Below are 18,475 nucleotides of genomic sequence, written 5' to 3'. Positions count from 1 at the left end.
GATTTTATTATGCATAATACAAAACTAAGAAGCTATTTCAAACATTGGCTGTTACAGACTATTTAATAAAATATATTTTATTGCTAATTTCTTAGTAATAATATAAATTATGTAGGCATTTTTAAGTTTAAATAATAACCAATAATTAAACAAAATATGGACTCTGTCACTGCAGGTATTTTTTTTTTTAATATATTTTATTAATTTTTATTGTAATCATTCCATACAAATAGATCAATTTATAGCCAAACAAATTAAAGACAAATCAAACCTCACCCCTGAGAAGGAGAGCTTAGCTAAAGGAGAATTGCTTAGGGCTTTTTAATAAGACAACATTAATCAAAGGAAAGGGAGAAATAAATATATATGTAAATAAGAGATGGAGAAGGGAATTAAATGCGGTAATAGTTATTTCTCTTATTTTAAAATAATATTGATCAGATCCTGCCAGGTTTTGAAAAAATTTTGTACAGATCCTCTAACTGAGAATTTGATTTTTTCCAATTTCAGATAATATAAAATATCGGTTTCCCACTGACTTATCAGAGGAGAGTTAGGATTCTTCCAATTTAACAGAATAAGTCTGCGTGCCAAAAGTGTAGTGAATGCAATCACCGTTTGCTTGTCCTTTTCCACTTCAAGTCCGTCTGGAAGATCACCGAACACTGCTGTTAGTGAGTTAGGAGGGATTGTGACCCCAAGGCTGTCTGAAAGGCACTTAAAAATTTTTGTTCAAAATGATGTTAATTTGGTGCAGACCCAGAACATGTGACCCAGTGAGGCAGGAGCTTGGTTGCAGCGTTCGCAGGTTGGATCTTGCCCTGGAAACATTTTGGACAGTTTTAAGCGAGACAGATGAGCTTGATATATAATTTTTAGTTGAATAATTCTATGCTTTGCGCATATGGAGCTCGAGTGAATTCTCTGCTTTGCTACCTTCCACTCCTTTTCTGATATATTGATTAAGAGATCTTCTTCCCAATGTCCTCATGGATCTTTGAAAGGTAGGGACTCTAATAGGATTTTATATAATGCGGAAATGGTGTTTAATTCCTTGGCATTGAGTAGTATTTTTTCCAGCATTGTGGAGGGTGTGAGGTGGGGAAAATCGGGCAATTTCTGTTTAACAAAATTTCTAATTTGAAGATAGTGAAAGAAATGTGTAGCTGGGAGGTTGAATTTTGAACGTAATTGTTCAAAAGATGCAAATATGTTGTCTATATAAAGATCTCTGAGCATTTTAATCCCGAAACTTTTCCAGGTATTAAAAACTGGATATGTTTGCGAGGATTGAAAGAGGTGGTTTTCTTGCAGAGGTGCCATCGATAAAAGATTTTCCATCTTAAAATGCTTTCTAATTTGGTTCCATATTCTAAGTGAGTAAAGCACAATTGGGTTATTAGTATATTTGCGATAACTTGCATTTATTGGAGAGCAGAGCAGAGAGTATAAAGAAGTACTACAGGATTTTATTTCTATTGCGGACCAGGCCTGTGTATGTTCATCTATTTGTGTCCAGGTTTTTATGGCTTGTATGTTTGCTGCCCAGTAATAAAACTGAAAATTAGGTAGAGCCATGCCACCTTCTGCCTGAGGTCTTTGTAGGGTTGCTCTTCGGATACATGGGTGTTTTGAGTTCCAAAGGAATGAGGTTATTGTTGAATCTAATTGCTTAAAAAATTATTTATTGATATATATTGGAATGTTTTGAAATAAAAAAAAGAAGTTTAGGAAGGATATTCATCTTAACAACGTTAATTCTTCCGGCTAGAGTGAGATGAAGTGTTGACCATCTATCCAGGTCTTGCTTAATTTTTTCCATACAGACGGCAAAATTTTGTTAATAAAGAGCTTTATGTTTACTTGTGATATTTACCCCTAGGTATTTAAACTGATCTACTATGGTAAAAGGTAGGGTGTCCAATCTAATATTATATGCTTGTGAATTCACTGGAAAGAGTATTCTTTTATTCAGATTAATTTTAAGACCAGATATTTCGGCAATGAACCGCCAGTGGTTCAATTGCGATTGCAAACAGCAGTGGTGACAAGGGACATCCTTGTCTGGTGCCACGTTCTAGCTTAAAGTAGTCTGAGCAAATGTTGTTAATACAAACTGAAGCTTCTGGATTGGTATACAGTAGTTTGATCCATGCACAAATATTCGGGCCAAACCCAAATTTCTCCAGTGCAGTGAAAAGGTAGTTCCATTCAATCATATCAAATGTTTTTTCTGCGTCTAATGATGTAATATCTCTGGGGTGTTTGATTTTGCTGGTGAATATATAACATTAAACAAGCGTCGGAGTTTAGAAGATAGATGTCGACCTTTAATAAATCCAGTTTGATTCTGTGATATTACCAAGGGCAGCACTTTCTCCATCCTTCTAGCTAGAATTTTTGAGAGTATCTTAACATCATTATTCAGGAGTAAAATTGGTCTGTATGATGCACATTGTAACAAGTCCTTATTTTGTTTAGGAAAGACGGTAATTAATGCTTGTCGAAATGTTTGAGGTAGTATTTGGTTGTCTCTAGCTTCTGTAAATGTTGCCAATAAGAGGGGAGCTAGCTGAGTGGGGAATTTCTTATAAAATTCTACGGGGTAACCATCAGGGCCTGCTGATTTCCCGCTTTGTAGTGACTTTATAGCATCTAGTAATTCTGTTAGCATTAGAGGTTTATCCAGTTCCTCAGCACTTAAAGCATCTATGTGTGGTGTCTGTAATATATCCAGAAATGCATTAAATTGTGTCTTGTCTTCTTTGAGCTCAGTAGAATATAAGGATTTATAATAATCTCTAAATGTGTGCATTATATTTTTATGGTCTATAATTTCTTCTCCATTCGTGTTGGTAATTACTGGTATTGCATTACGAACTTCTTGTTTGTGAATTTGTTGAGCTAAAAGCTTATTAGCTTTTTCTCCGTGTTCATTGTAATAATGTCTAGACTTATAAATAAGTTGTTCAGTTTCTTTAGATGTTAAGTTCTGTATGCAGGGCCTGCCTTTTCCTGTGGAGAGCTTCGCTTGGACGCCTGGCTTATTCTTCATCTATTCTAGTAATTTTGCTTCTTAGCTCTGATATTTTCTTGGTTTCTAATTTATTTCTGTGGGAAACAAATGAAATAATCTGTCCTCTTTAGAAGGCCTTTAGAGTTTCCCAGAGTGTTCCTGCGGAAACCTCTGTGGGCATGTTTGTCTCTAGGAAGAAGCTGATTTGTTTGGATATAAATTCTGTGCAGTTCTCGTCTGCCAGTAGAAGAGGGTTAAGGCGCCATCTGCGAGGTGAGTGTGAGGGGCTTATTGATTTTAGTTCCAAGACTAGAGGTGCATGGTCGGAGATAACAATTGTGTCATATTTGCATGATTTAATTGTAGACAAGAAATAATTATCTATAAAAAAATAATCAATTCTTGAGTAGCTATAATGTACTGGTGAGTAGAACGAATATGTTCTTGAGTTTGGGTTAAGAAACCTCCAGGGGTCTGATAAGTTGTGATCATTTAAAAACTGTGTAATTGTCTTTGCAGTATTAGATATCGTCCCCCCTGACACAGGAGTCCTATCTAAGAGTGGAATAAAACACAATTAAAGTCCCCAGCCATTATAATTTTATGAGTATTCACATTGGGAATGGATGCAAATAGATTTTGCATGAATTCCTTATCATCAGCATTGGGTGCATAAACATTTATCAATATCATTTTACTGTTATATAAGTTGCCCGTGACCATCACATATCTCCCTTCAGGGTCCGATGCTACAAATGGAACTGTTCTCTGTATGAGAATTCCCACCCCTCTAGTTTTCTTTATAAAGCTAGAATGGAACATTTGGCCAGTCCAGTCTTTTTGTAGTCTGAACTGATCCTTGCTTAGTAAGTGGGTCTCCTGTAAAAATACTATTTTAGCGTTTAAGCCTGTTAGGTGAGAGCATACTTTCTTTCTCTTTAATTCGTGATTCAGGCCCTTTAACATTCCAGCTCACAAAGTTAACTGTCCCATCATGGAGACATTGATTCTGAGTTTTTAATGTCATTTTATAGTCTTAACTGGTAATGAGGCAGTTTCAATCTTAGTTTAAAATTTCCCCATGAGTTATTGCATTTTAGCCTATTGTTGCATTGATATTTATAGTTATAAGGATTAGAAGAATAGATTAGATATAGCCTGCTCTCCTTCTCTACCCCCTTTATCCCCCCACCCCCCCATTTTCCCTCCCCACATGAGGCTTGATCCCACTTCACGATGTCCCGGTCCTCTGACATACGAAGAGACAGAGCACGTCCAAAACAAAACAAACCCCACCCCGCAGCGGCCTTAGAGAATTAAAACAAAGAGATATCTATTGCAGATGAATTCTTAATACTATCTGCCGAAAATATAATCATTAACAATCTAAGCTTAAAATAATCTTCAGCAATTTTAAAAATTAAAATATTAAGATAAAAAAATAATGAACCCTGGGAATGATTTTAAAAAGTAGTCTAGGATAAACATGGTAATTCCTACTATAATAGTATAATGTAATAGTATAGATAGCAATAAATCAAGTGTATGATGTTAAACAGTCTACTTTAAGGTAATAAAAAAAAAAGGTATAATGTAATAGTATAAATAGTATAAATAGCAATAAACCAAGTGTAGGATGTTAAACAGTCTACTTTAAGGTAATAAAAAAAACAAATCCTACTTTAATTACTTTCACACTTCAGTCTATAACTCTGATTAAGACATAAACATATAATGTCCAGATAAAGAAAAGGATGTATAATTATAATACCAGTCTCTTTTTAAATATGGATCCAGAGAGCAGATGACAGGTCCTTCCCATGCCTTGATAGAATACGGCTCCTTATTAACTTTCAAAAGAGTGATGGAAACAGCTTCTTTAATTCCTTTTTGGCTTCTTCTTTGCTTGAAAAAATATAATATTGATCTTGAACTTCCACTTTCAGTTTGACGGGATACAAGAGGCTGTATTTGATATCAGCTTCCCGTAGCAACTTTTTAATGTCAGAGTAGGCTGCACATTTTGCAGCTGTTGATGGTGAGAAGTTGGGGAAAATACGAATAAGATTATTTTCAAATATAATTCCTTGCTTGTGTCTGAGAAGTGCCATCACATCAAGCTTACATCGTAGTTGCTTGAAGCGGACAATAAAAGACCTGGGTTTAAAGGTATTAGAACTGTATGTGCAATAAGCAGCTGCTATCTCAATGTCGAGTTTAAAATCATCTCCAATTATTTTAGACAGTAATTCTACGGCAAATTTCATTGGGCTTGAGCTTTCTCGTTTCTCAGGTATACCCTCAATTCTTATATTATTTCTTCTGTGCCCATCTTCCAGGGCCGCAAGTCTGTCTCCGAGTTTTTTGCATTCGGAATTCGCAGCTGTGGCTTTTTCATCGACGTTAGACGCCAATTGTTCCGCTGTTTCAACTCAAGCCGTGAATGCCTGCTTAACGTCATCCAGCTGATCTGTAACGTCTTTAATCTGGTAGGAAAGCATTTTCAGTTTGAATCTATTTTCTTCAATGTGTTGTTCTAATTTCTCAAACATGCCTTTAAAGTTCACGTCAAAATGTTTAAATAGACACGTTTCCCGGTCTTTGTTATCCTTCTTAAGCTCAATGTTAGACTTCATAAGATCATTATTGTTTTCCTTCTTAAGCTCATTTATAGCCATAGCCAGTGTAGCAATCATCTCTTTCAGTTCGGACAGTTCGCTTCGGATTTCATGCTCTGCGAGTGGAAGTACAACAGGTGCTGCAGGCTCGCGATGAGTAGATGAAAGCACATCCCGCAGGGCCTTTTCTAGTCTCGAATGATCCTCAGAAATCGGCGATCCAACGCGACATGTATCACCTGTATCACTTACACCTTCGCTCCCATTTTCACTCTCGACTGGAGACTAAACAATGGAGCGGGGTCCCAGGAGATCTGTGCCTTCGTCTGCCTGTTCCAAGTCAGTTTCCGAGAGGCCATACCTTGCTCTCGGGCCGGATGTCTGTCCAGACTTTGAATCAGCTTTAAGTTTCTTTTCCGGTTCTTTCTGACTTTTCTTCTTGTTACTCATGCTTGTATATTGTAGTGGAAGTTCCTTGGTTGGGTTAAATACAGGATACCTCTAAACAATGTGAAATACGTGGGAAATCAAGGCCGCTGCAAGCAGAGCTCAGCTTCAGACGTCCATCTCCTATAACGGTCGAGACCAACTTCCCACTGCAGGTATTTTTGATACTAACGAAAGCTGCTCACTACTGAACTTGGCTTAAGTGATACTTTCTAAACGATGGATGAAAATATTATGTATTTCTGAAAATAAATAAATTTTTAAAATGCAAAATTAATCACTACAGATATAGTTTTCATAAGTTTATTAAAATGGCTGCTTCTTTACTCTCTGGATTTAGCATTGGAGCGTTCCCATCAGCAATATTCCCATTTAATTGGTAGTCCCATTTCCCACCTGAAAGTTTACTGAAGCCACCCCCATACTCCATACATGTTGGGCTGTTTCATTGGATCAGCAGCTCATGGATTCCCCAATCCCCTGCTATATCTGTTTGATGCTCCAATAAATAATAAACTTTTATTCGGTTTGTCATTAAGCTTGATCACCTATACCCTTACTCCTCCCGCCAGCTTATGAATAGTCTGTTGAGTAATTTATGTGGGGGAAATTTTTGCCTGGAACCATTGTTGACCTACAATATAACAGACACCCTCTCTGTAACAGAGATTGGGTGCCAAGGAGAAAAAGGTTGAAAACCACTGCTTTAGGGCACATCTAGAGTTTGCCAAAAATCCATGCAGTGAGAAGTCAAGCAAAATGAGACCTTTTATCAGCTAACTAAAATGATTACTCTATGCAAGATTTCGAGGCAACTCATGCCCCTTCTTACGGCAAGATGTAATTTCTGACAAATCTAAAGCTTTCGCTCCTCCTCCATAGATGATAGGTTATGGTGAGGAAGGGCATAAAGCAAAAATTGATAATAATGCAAAATATTGGCATAAAGCGTATTTCATTTTGTTAAAATATAAAATAAATTTTAGATGAAGACTGACATCTCAGCAGGTTGAATCTGTGACACAGTCAGGCACAACATCCAGAAATCCTGGAGCAATCTTCCTAGGACTCTCTTTGCTGACCAGGTTTTCCTTCAGCCCTCCACCCCAATATGCAGCAGTGGCTCAACTATAATGAATAGATCTCCTTGTGTTCACATAATGGTAAAGCTTCTTGTTCAACAAGGTTGATGTCCAATATATGGTGTATACCCAGTATCATTAATTTTAAGTGCACACGCAGAATTTCTCTGCCCCCAACTTTGGCCTAATACCACAGTTGGCAATTTAACATATAATTGAAAGCAAGATAGTTTTCTGACCTCCACTAAATGAATGGATTGGAGGAATTTTTTTAAACACTTTCATTTACTAAACTTGCATAACTTAGTATCTATCTATCTATCTATCTATCTATCTATCTATCTATCTATCTATCTATCTATCTATCTATCTATCTATCTATCTATCTATCTATCTATCTATCTATCTATCTATCTATCTATCTATCTATCTATCTATCTATCTATCTATCTATCTATCTATCTATCTATCTATCTATCTATCTATCTATCTATCTAAACATCTTTGAGGTTACTTCTCAATGTTTGTGTATCAGTGCTTACTAGTGATTGTATTTTGTTTTGAGTTTATATTTTGTAAGTGAATTGAGCCTTATTTCCCAATTGCTGTGGATTAATAATGTGTTTGTTTTGCATTAAGATGTAGAAATACTGTTGCGATTTGGATCTGTGTGGAAAAACATATCTGAGATTCAATAGGGTTGACATCACAGAGCAATGTGTGTTGGTACTGCATAAAAGGAGCTCAACTTATCAGTAGGTTAGACTGGAAAAGAAAGAGAAGGCAGAAAGGACATTGAGGAGAGCTCACCAACTGGAAGTATTTCTCTTGAGGAGGTTTGAGCAGTCCACCCTGTGTTGCCCGTTGCTGACAGTGAGAGTCTTGATCGCCAAAAGAAAAGTTCTAATAAGTGGGTTTTCCAAGAGCTACTTAACACTAGAGTCCTTGAAATCTATGAAAAAAGTCATAATCCGGGCCACCATAAATTCCTTCATGCTTCTTTCATCAGCGCCTTTGTTTTGCAATTGTGTCAAGCAGCACAGGTAACAACCAGCCTGCTTTCCCATCCCCCACTGACACAGCTGAAGTCGCACAGAAGATTCTCAGAGCTCAAGTCTATGTATTTGGGTGTGACATGCCTTGAATTGTAGAGGGTAAATAATATATCGTCATTTAGAATACATACATTTCATGTCTGTTGCGCGTCTACAACGATCTATGTAAATGAAGGATGGCAGGAAATATTGAACACATAACTAAAACAGAGAATGTTTTCATGTTTTAGTAATAATTGACAAAATGTTGACATGAAGTGTATAATGTGTGAAGACTTTAGTCCAAATATCAAATAAACACTTTCACAAAAGGTATAACAAAACAAGAGTGCTTTTATTCAAGAATATAACAAAAGAAAATGAAATTCAGTTAGGGCACAAAGTAGACATGTCCATTTGGTTGGTGCAGTGGTAACAACCGCTGTCTCATGATCAAGAGGTTGCAGGTTTGATCCCGGGTCTTTCCACCATTTATCATTTAGAGTTAGTGACCTGGTATTTTTATAGCTATTATTTAAATGAACTCTGTAGGCCCTGCTGTTTTGTTGAAGGACATGTGTGTGGCAGATTCACTAGCAGCAGGATGACGCTCAAGCTCTTGCTGCATCCAAACAGTGCCATCTTTCACCTTTACTCTTGGTGTAGTTGAGTTGTTCTTCTGTGTGACTGGATGTTTCTTGCGTGGAGGGCTTCTGTTCTCTTTCACCGATGTAAAACCTTCAATTCACTTCAGTTATACCATGTCTTTATGTGAAAACTAACAGTACCAGATCTGGGAGAGCGTGAACGTGACTGAGAGAATAAAACTGAATAATAAAAAAACTTATACAAGTCCACAAAATTTATATTGGCTGTTACAGACTCAAATCAAATGTATGTTTTAATTATATAAAACCTACTTTGTACCCGAACCCAAATTGTTTTTCTTTGGTTATATTCTTGAATAGAAGCATACTTGTTTTGTTATACCTTTTGTGAATGTGTTTATTTGATACTTGGACTTCAGTCTTCACACAATATACACTTCATGTCAACATTTTGTCAATTATTAATAAAACATGAAAAAAGTCTCTGTTTCAGTTATGTGTTCAACATTTTCTGCCTCGCATTTCCTGTCATCCTACATTTATATAGATTATTATAGACACGGAACACACATGAAATGTATGTATTCCAAATAACGATATATTATTTACCCTATACAAAGCCAGGCATCCCACACCCAGATAAAAAGACTTTAGCTGGGAGAACTTCAGCTGCATTGGTGGGGGATGGTATATCAGGCTGCTTGTGATGATTGACACATTTGCAAAACAAAGGTGCTGATGAAAGAGGTGCAAAGGATTTAAGAAGGCTTGGGATTACGACTTTTTTCGTAGGCTTCAGGGATTCTAGTGTTAACTGTGGCTGGTGTCTGTGTGTCAGTTCTGACTCTAAAATGTGTATCTTCCTTTTTATTATAGGAAATCTTTTATTTTAATTCAGTTTTAAAGTTTGTATTTTTTATTGTAAGAAATATTCTTTGCATTTATTATCACAACATATATTAATTTTTTGGAAACTCCTAAGACCTCAGTCAGCAAACCTTGCTACAAACTGATAAAAACTTTGCAAGGGAAAAAATGGTGGTGATTGGTGAAAATGAATAGGTGATTGGATGAGGGCCTCCAGGAGTGAGTATTCCTATTCAAGTGTGTGAGGTTTATGAGAACTGTTGTCCTAGCCTGGTCTGATCCATTCTGGCCCATAGAGAATTTGCACTGTGAAAGTTTGGCCCTCGGTTTGTTCAGTCTATGTTGTGCATCCGGAAACTATTCACAGCGCATCACTTTTTCCACGTTTTGTTATGTTACAGCCTTATTCCAAAATGGATTAAATTCATTTTTTTCCTCTGAATTCTACACACAACACCCCGTAATGACAACGTGAAAAAAGTTTACTTGAGATTTTTGCAAATTTATTAAAAATAAAAAACTTGAGAAAGCACATGTACATAAGTATTCACAGCCTTTGCCACGAAGCTCAAAATTGAGCTCAGGTGCATCCTGTTTCCCCTGATCATCCTTGAGATGTTTCTGCAGCTTAATTGAAGTCCACCTGTGGTAAATTCAGTTGATTGGACATGATTTGGAAAGGCACACACCTGTCTATATAATGTCCCACACTTGACAGTTCATGTCAGAGCAGAAACTAAGCATGAAGTCAAAGGAATTGTCTGTAGACCTCCGAGACAGGATTGTCTTGAGGCACGAATCTGGGGAAGGTTACAGAAAAATTTCTGCTGCTTTGAAGGTCCCAATGAGCACAGTGGCCTCCATGATCCATAAGTGGAAGAAGTTGAAAACCACCAGGACTCTTCCTAGAGCTGGCCGGCCATCTAAACTGAGCGATCGGGGGAGAAGGGCCTTAGTCAGGGAGGTGACCAAGAACCCGATGGTCACTCTGTCAGACCTCCAGAGATCCTTTGTGGAGAGAGGAGAACCTTCCAGAAGAACAACCATCTCTGCAGCAATCCACCAATCAGGCCTGTATGGTAGAGTCACCAGACGGAAGCCACTCCTTAGTAAAAGGCACATGGCAGCCCACCTGGAGTTTGCCAAAAGGCACGTGAAGGACTCTCAGACCATGAGAAAGAAAATTCTCTGGTCTGATGAGACAAAGATTGAACTCTTTGGTGTGAATGCCAGGTGTCACGTTTGGAGGAAACCAGGCACCGCTCATCACCAGGCCAATACCATCCCTACAGTGAAGCATGGTGGTGGCAGCATCATGCTGTGGGGATGTTTTTCAGCGGCAGGGACTGGGAGACTAGTCAGGATAAAGGGAAAGATGACTGCAGCAATGTACAGAGACATCCTGGATGAAAACCTGCTCCAGAGCACTCTTGACCTCAGATGGGGCGACGGTTCATCTTTCAGCAGGACAATGACCCTAAGCACACAGCCAAGATATCAAAGGAGTGGCTTCAGGACAACTCTGTGAATGTCCTTGAGTGGCCCAGCCAGAGCCCAGACTTGAATCCGATTGAACATCTCTGGGGAGATCTTAAAATGGCTGTTTACCGACGCTTCCCATCCAACCTGATGGAGCTTGAGAGGTGCTGCAAAGAGGAATGGGCGAAACTGGCCAAGGATAGGTGTGCCAAGCTTGTGGCATCATATTCAAAAAGACTTGAGGCTGTAATTGCTGCCAAAGGTGCATCGACAAAGTATTGAGCAAAGGCTGTGAAAACTTATGTACATGTGATTTCTCAGTTTTTTTATTTTTAATAAATTTGCAAAAACCTCAAGTAAACTTTTTTCATGTTGTCATTATGGGGTGTTGTGTGTAGAATTCTGAGGAAAAAAATGAATTTAATCCATTTTGGAATAAGGCTGTAACATAACAAAATGTGGAAAAAGTGATGCGCTGTCAATACTTTCCGTATGCACTGTACATTAAGCATATTTGGTATGGTTTGACCATCTATATACAGTATATAAAATCCCTTTGTGCGTCCAGGTGTCCGTGTGTGGGTGTCTTCTGATGAAGTGCGCATGCGCGGGGCATGGTGCGACGCACGATATTACTGTCAGAGAAAGTTAGAGGCGTTTTACGGAAATACAAACCAGTATTACTGCGAGAGGAAATTAAAGGTACACAATACAGTGACACATATTACAGCCACATACAAGCCAGTATTACTGTCAGAGGAGATTAAAGGCATATTACTGACGCGCACGCCTGTATTACCGCCAGAGAAAATTAAAGGTATATTACGGACGTACAAGACGGTATCCTTCAATAAGGGCGTGCACAAAAAGGCAAGCCTCAAAAGGGCGATCTCAATTGGTCACAGCGAATAAAGGCGCGTGTAAATAAAGATATGCACCTTTGTTGCTCTTCACATATTCCAGAGCCATTTGAACTAAATTATCTACGAACGCCTTTATTCGCCTCACTCAATTGAGGTCACCCTTTTGAAGCTCGCCTTTTTGTGCACGCCCTTATTGAATAGAGCCGTACAAGACAGTATTACTGTCACAGAAAATTAAAGACACACAATACATGGCGGCAGCCCACGAAGAACGGTCAGCTCAGCAAGTAAACATCAACAAAAGAAAGGATGAAAGAAAGAAAAATACGACCAGCCAAAAGAATGAGGTCAAAGTCCCTTGCCATTTAATATAGACTGTTCCTACTAATGTTTATGCACTACTGTTCTAGCACCCGTTATTGTAACGGGCTAAATGACTAGTATTGAATATTTCTTCATCTTTCTTGTTTGCAGATGCACAATGTGTAGTGGATATTTATGTGAACTATGACTGTGATTTAAACGCTGCTAATATCTTTGAGCGTCTTGTAAATGACTTGTCAAAAATTGCTCAAGGCAGAAGTGGACAGGAGCTTGGAATATCATCTATTCAGGTATGAATACTATTAGGTCGTCATTTACATATTGTTTGTGCAGCATGTAGGGCACATAAATGTCAAAACTGATGACATTAGAAAAAAGTTATAAAAAGAATTTCTACTATATTAATAGTAATCAGTTAATGTTGAGTTTGCCTCCAATAGTGTCTTTTAATAGCTAATCTTATTTTCTGCATCCCTTTATTCTTGTGAGAAATTCAGTGGTAATAATTTGAACAGGGAAGACCACAATTCTTTTATCCCAACAAAACTTTTCAGCTTCATCTAGGGAAATTCTATATGTACTCAAGACTCCTAAAACACACAATCCCTTCAGCGTATAATAGATCTGAAATGGTGTTTTCCTTTCAGTGGCACATCTTAATTGTGTGCACAGGCCATGTTAACTGTTTCCTCTCATTTCACAGCAGGTGTAGCTTATTTTGATGGCTTTTATTACCTACAGTTTTATTTTGGGATAAGCTTTTAAGTGTGGAGACAATTGAGGATTAATGTACTGTTTTTAAAACATTTTACATACAATGCAGGACAGGTACATTACAGAAATTGGAATTAGTAGGAAATTTTAAAAAAATCTGCAGTGAGTAAATAAGAAGTTAAAGAACCTGCAAAAGAAAAATCAGCTGCAAATTGTAGAATATATTTGGGCAACTATCACAAAGTATTCTAAGAGAAGCTAAAAGGCAGTTATAAAGGAACATAGCAGATAAGGCGAAAGATGACCTAAAGCAGTGTTTCCCAACCTCTGTCCTGTGGCCCCCCTGTCGCTGCAGGTTTTTCTTCTAACCAGCTTCTGTTCTTAACACTAGAATTACCAGAGCCTACGAAAAAACTCGTAAATCCGTCCCACCTTAAATCGCGTCTTAAAGCCGTTTGCACATCTCCGCCAGAGTCTTTTGTCATCTAAATGTGCTGATAAACAAAAGCTACTAGCAGCCAGCTATTCCATCCCCCCACCGACTTAGAATGAACTTCTCCTAGCTCATGCCTTGCCTAGATTTGATTATTTGGGATTGAAGTGGAGTTTTAGAGTGGAAATAATTCGAGCGTTATTTGGAATACACGCATTTCATGTGTGTTCCGTTTCTACAGTATAGTAGTCTGTGCAAACACATTTTTCAAACAGAAACGTTTTTCATATTCTAATAGTAAATGACAAAATGTAGGCATAAACTATATAATGTATGAAGCCTGAAGTCCATATATCAAAGAAACACTTTCACAAAAGGTACAAATAAGAGAACACGTGCGCTTTTATTCAAAAATATAACTGCACAAAAAAAAAAAGCCACGTTAGCATGCCACATAGACACTCTTGCTGTATCCGCCGCGGTGGCGTAATGGTATCAGTTCCTGACTGGGAATCAGAGGGTGGCGAGTTCGATCCTGCACGGCTCCACTTCGAGAAATGAACTGCTCTTATTCTTACAATTTTAGAATAACAACATAAATTTCATTTCAGTCTGTAACAGCCGGTGTAACTTATGATACTGGTAAAGGTTAGCTTTTTTTTTTTTTTTTTTTTCACTTTTCATTCTCGCAGTCGATGCATACTAACGCCCCCCCCCCCCCCCAAAAGGGTTCTGACACATAAACGCTGGCGAAGCTGCCTTCTTCGTATCTCACCGTCACTTGATTTTCTTTTTATTCAGTGTTATTGAGTGTTCCTGCCAGTCCCCACATGTTGCTGTATGCTGTTTCTTTTGTACTCCAGGACATGCAGAGGAGAGAATGATTTCACATTATTTATGCTGTTTTCATATAAAGAAATAGCTATAGCTATAGCTCTGCAGTATACTCGTGACTGCATTCTCGTACCAATGCACTTTTTCCATCACCTTTTCCTGTAAGAAGCAATGTATTCACTTCTCTCTATGCTGTGGTTTCTATTACACACCTGAAAGAGACAATATATGTGAAAACTTCATCGCACTAATGCAATATTATTTGAAAACGAACAGATCAGGTGTGAAAATTTTATGTGAATACAGCATAAATAATGTGAAATCATTCTCTCCTCTGCATGTCCTGGAGTACAAAAGAAACAGCATACAGCAACATGTGGGGACTGGCAGGAACACTCAATAACACTGAATAAAAAGAAAATCAAGTGACGGTGAGATACGAAGAAGGCAGCTTCGCCAGCGTTTATGTGTCAGAACCCTTTTGGGGGGCGTTAGTATTCATCGACTGCGAGAATGAAAAGTGAATTAAAAAAAAAAAAAAAGCTAACCTTTACCAGTATCATAAGTTACACCGGCTGTTACAGACTGAAATGAAATTTATGTTGTTATTCTAAAATTGTAAGAATAAGAGCAGTTCATTTCTCGAAGTGGAGCCGTGTGGGATCGAACTCGCCACCCTCTGATTCCCAGTCAGGAACTGATACCATTACGCCACCGCGGCGGATGCAGCAAGAGTGTCAATGTGGCATGCTAACGCGGCTTTTTTTTTTGTGCAGTTATATTTTTGAATAAAAGCGCACGTGTTCTCTTATTTGTACCTTTTGTGAAAGTGTTTCTTTGATATTTGGACTTCAGGCTTCATACGTTATATAGTTTATGCCTACATTTTGTCATTTACTATTAGAATATGAAAAACGTTTCTGTTTGAAAAATGTGTTTGCACAGACTACTATACTGTAGAAACGGAACACACATGAAATGCGTGTATTCCAAATAACGCTCGAATTATTTCCACTCCACTTCAATCCCAAATAATCAAATCAAGGCAAGGCATGAGCTAGGAGAAGTTCATTCTAAGTCGGTGGGGGGATGGAATAGCTGGCTGCTAGTAGCTTTTGTTTATCAGCACATTTAGATGACAAAAGACTCTGGCGGAGATGTGCAAACGGCTTTAAGACGCAATTTAAGGTGGGACAGATTTACGAGTTTTTTCGTAGGCTCTGGTAATTCTAGTGTTAATTGGACTCCTGGGCTAATTAAGTGATGTGTTATTTCCCAAGTTCTGTGTATTGGGAACAATATAGAAATTAGAAAACTAAGTTTGGTCAAAAAAAAAAAAAAAAAAATATATATATATATATATATAATATATATATATGGAAGGGAAGGTCTGTGATACGGTTTGCATATTTGCAGCTGGAGATCCTCAAAGGGAGAAAAATGAATCGCGTATCATAAAGTAGTTTTTTTCCTGAGCTTTCAACCCATGCCAGGAGTCTTCATCAGAGTATAATGCTTAGACTTACAAGAATCAAAGGCAATATATAGGAAAAAATTACGTGGTGGGGGAGGTGGTTAAGTCAGTGTGGTCAGGAGGGGGGGCGGAATTGGGTGTAAAGTCTTGTTTATTATGAATATGTTCTTCTTAAGTTTGCATATGCTGGAATTATATCCAAGTGTCTGTTGATGGCGTTCTCATTTGAAGACCCCTGGCAGGGGTTGAAAGCTCAGGAATAAAAACTACTTTATGATATGTGATTAATTTTTCTCCCTTTGTGGATCTCCAGCTGCAAATATATATATAGATATATATATATATATATATATATATATATATAATATACAGTACAGTCTCTCTTATCCAACATTCTGTATTATCCGATGTCCCACTGCAAAAAAAAAACCAAAAAAAAAAACGCATCAATCGGCAACAAGAACTGCAAGTTGTGAGCGTAGTCTATTCTTTGTTGCTAAGTGCATTTTTTCAGTTAAATTTTTCTGTTGTTTTGTTGTAAAACATGATTACAGTGGATTATGCGGCTGGCCCTCTCTGGCGTATGTGTGTAGGTGCATGTGCAAGGGCATGTGTGCGTATGTGCGCGTGTGCGTGCATCTCTCTCTCTCGCGTGCGTGTGTGCGTCTCTCTCGCATGTGCGTGCGTGCGTGCGTGCGTCTCTCTCGCGCGTGTGTACGTGCGTGTGTCTCTCTCTCTCTCTCTCGTGCGTGTGTGTGTGTGTGTGCGGGCATCTCTCTGTCTCTGCAGCAATCCACCAATCAGGCCTGTATGGTAGAGTGGCCAGACGGAAGCTACTCCTTAGTAAAAGGCACATGGCAGCCCGCCTGGAATTTGCCAAAAGGCACCTAAAGGACTCTCAGACCATGAGAAAGAAAATTCTCTGGTCTGATGAGGCAAAGATTGAACTCTTTGGTGTGAATGCCAGGCGTCACGTTTGGAGGAAACCTGGCACCATCCCTACAGTGAAGCATGGTGGTGGCAGCATCATGCTGTGGGGATGTTTTTCAGCGGCAGGAACTGGGAGACTAGTCCGGATAAAGGGAAAGATGACTGCAGCAATGTACAGAGACATCCTGGATGAAAACCTGCTCCAGAGCGCTCTTGACCTCAGACTGGGGCGACGGTTCATCTTTCAGCAGGACAACGACCCTAAGCACACAGCCAAGATATCAAAGGAGTGGCTTCAGGACAACTCTGTGAATGTCCTTGAGTGGCCCAGCCAGAGCCCAGACTTGAATCCGATTGAACATCTCTGGAGAGATCTTAAAATGGCTGTGCACCGACGCTTCCCATCCAACCTGACGGAGCTTGAGAGGTGCTGCAAAGAGGAATGGGCGAAACTGGCCAAGGATAGGTGTGCCAAGCTTGTGGCATCATATTCAACAAGACTTGAGGCTGTAATTGCTGCCAGAGGTGCATCGACAAAGTATTGAGCAAAGGCTGTGAATACTTATGTACATGTGATTTCTCAGTTTTTTTATTTTTAATAAATTTGCAAAAACCTTAAGTAAACTTTTTTCACATTGTCATTATGGGGTGTTGTGTGCAGAATTCTGAGGAAAAAAATGAATTGAATCAATTTTGGAATAAGGCTGTAACATAACAAAAGGGGGAAAAAGTGATGCACCGTGAATACTTTCTGGATGCACTGTATGTATGTATTCATTGCATTCGTAGTCTGAGTCCCGACCTGAATTGTGTGGGTGGTTACCTACCAGGTAATGCTTGTGGTTGGTCTGCCATTAGGCAAACATAATAATAATAATAATAATTCATTACATTTATCCGCCACGGTGCCCTCTTCAGTTGTGAGAAGCAGATCGTGGAAAGTTGCATAGTTTACTATCAAATAATGCAAAGAGTACGCAATACGTGTTTCGCCCTCATTTGTTCTCATTTATTTATTTATTCATTTATTCATTCTAATTTGTTCTCATTCCATGATCTGCTTCTCGCAACTGAAGAGGGCACCGTGGCAGATGTTTGCCTAATGGCAGACCAACCACAAGCATTACCTGGTAGGTAACTGCCTACACAATTCAGGTCGGGACTCAGACTACGAATGCAATGAATGTAATTACTCCGGACCTGCAGGCTGTCAAATAAACAAACGAACCACACGCCGTGGCGCAGCGTAAAGGGGCTTCGTCTCTGACGCTGATGTCCGAGGTTTGATTCCCTGAGAGGGGAGCAGTAGAGTGTGTACGCCTGATGAGCCCAAATGAGGGCGAAATACATGTTGCGTACTCTTTGCTTTATTTGACAGTAAACTATGCAACATATATGTATATATATATATATATATATAAGGGAGTGCAGTGGAGTGTGTACACCTGATGAGCCCAGAATGAGGGCGAAACACGTGTCGTGTACTCTTTGCATTTATTTGACAGTAAACTATTGCAACCATTCTATGATCTGCTCTTCACAAACTGAGGGCACCGTGGCGGATGTTAGCAGATTGCTGGCCAACCACAAAGCGTTACCTGGTAGGTAACCACCCACACTAACAGATTGTGACACAGACTTCGAATGCCGTGAATGTAATTACCCCGATCTACATGCTGTCAAATAAACGAACCACACGCCGTGGCGCAACGTTAGGGGCATCGCTTCTGACGCTGACGTCCGAGGTTCGAT

General features: G+C 38.8%; 1 protein-coding gene across 1 annotated transcript in view; it reads left to right on the top strand.

Moving 5' to 3' along the window:
• The window catches only part of LOC114658435 (brefeldin A-inhibited guanine nucleotide-exchange protein 2-like), a 923,594-nt gene that overhangs the window by 301,958 nt on the left and 603,161 nt on the right, over window positions 1-18,475 (top strand). Inside the window, exon 11 of the mRNA XM_051932465.1 lies at window positions 12,489-12,628. Within this exon, the coding sequence (XP_051788425.1) occupies window positions 12,489-12,628 (140 nt within the window). The remainder of the gene's footprint in view (window positions 1-12,488; window positions 12,629-18,475) is intronic.

Source organism: Erpetoichthys calabaricus, chromosome 10, assembly GCF_900747795.2.
Source record: "Erpetoichthys calabaricus chromosome 10, fErpCal1.3, whole genome shotgun sequence".
Classification (NCBI taxonomy): Eukaryota; Metazoa; Chordata; class Cladistia; order Polypteriformes; family Polypteridae; genus Erpetoichthys; species Erpetoichthys calabaricus.
Note: the sequence above shows the minus strand (reverse complement) of the source record. Positions and strands in the feature narration are given on the sequence as shown.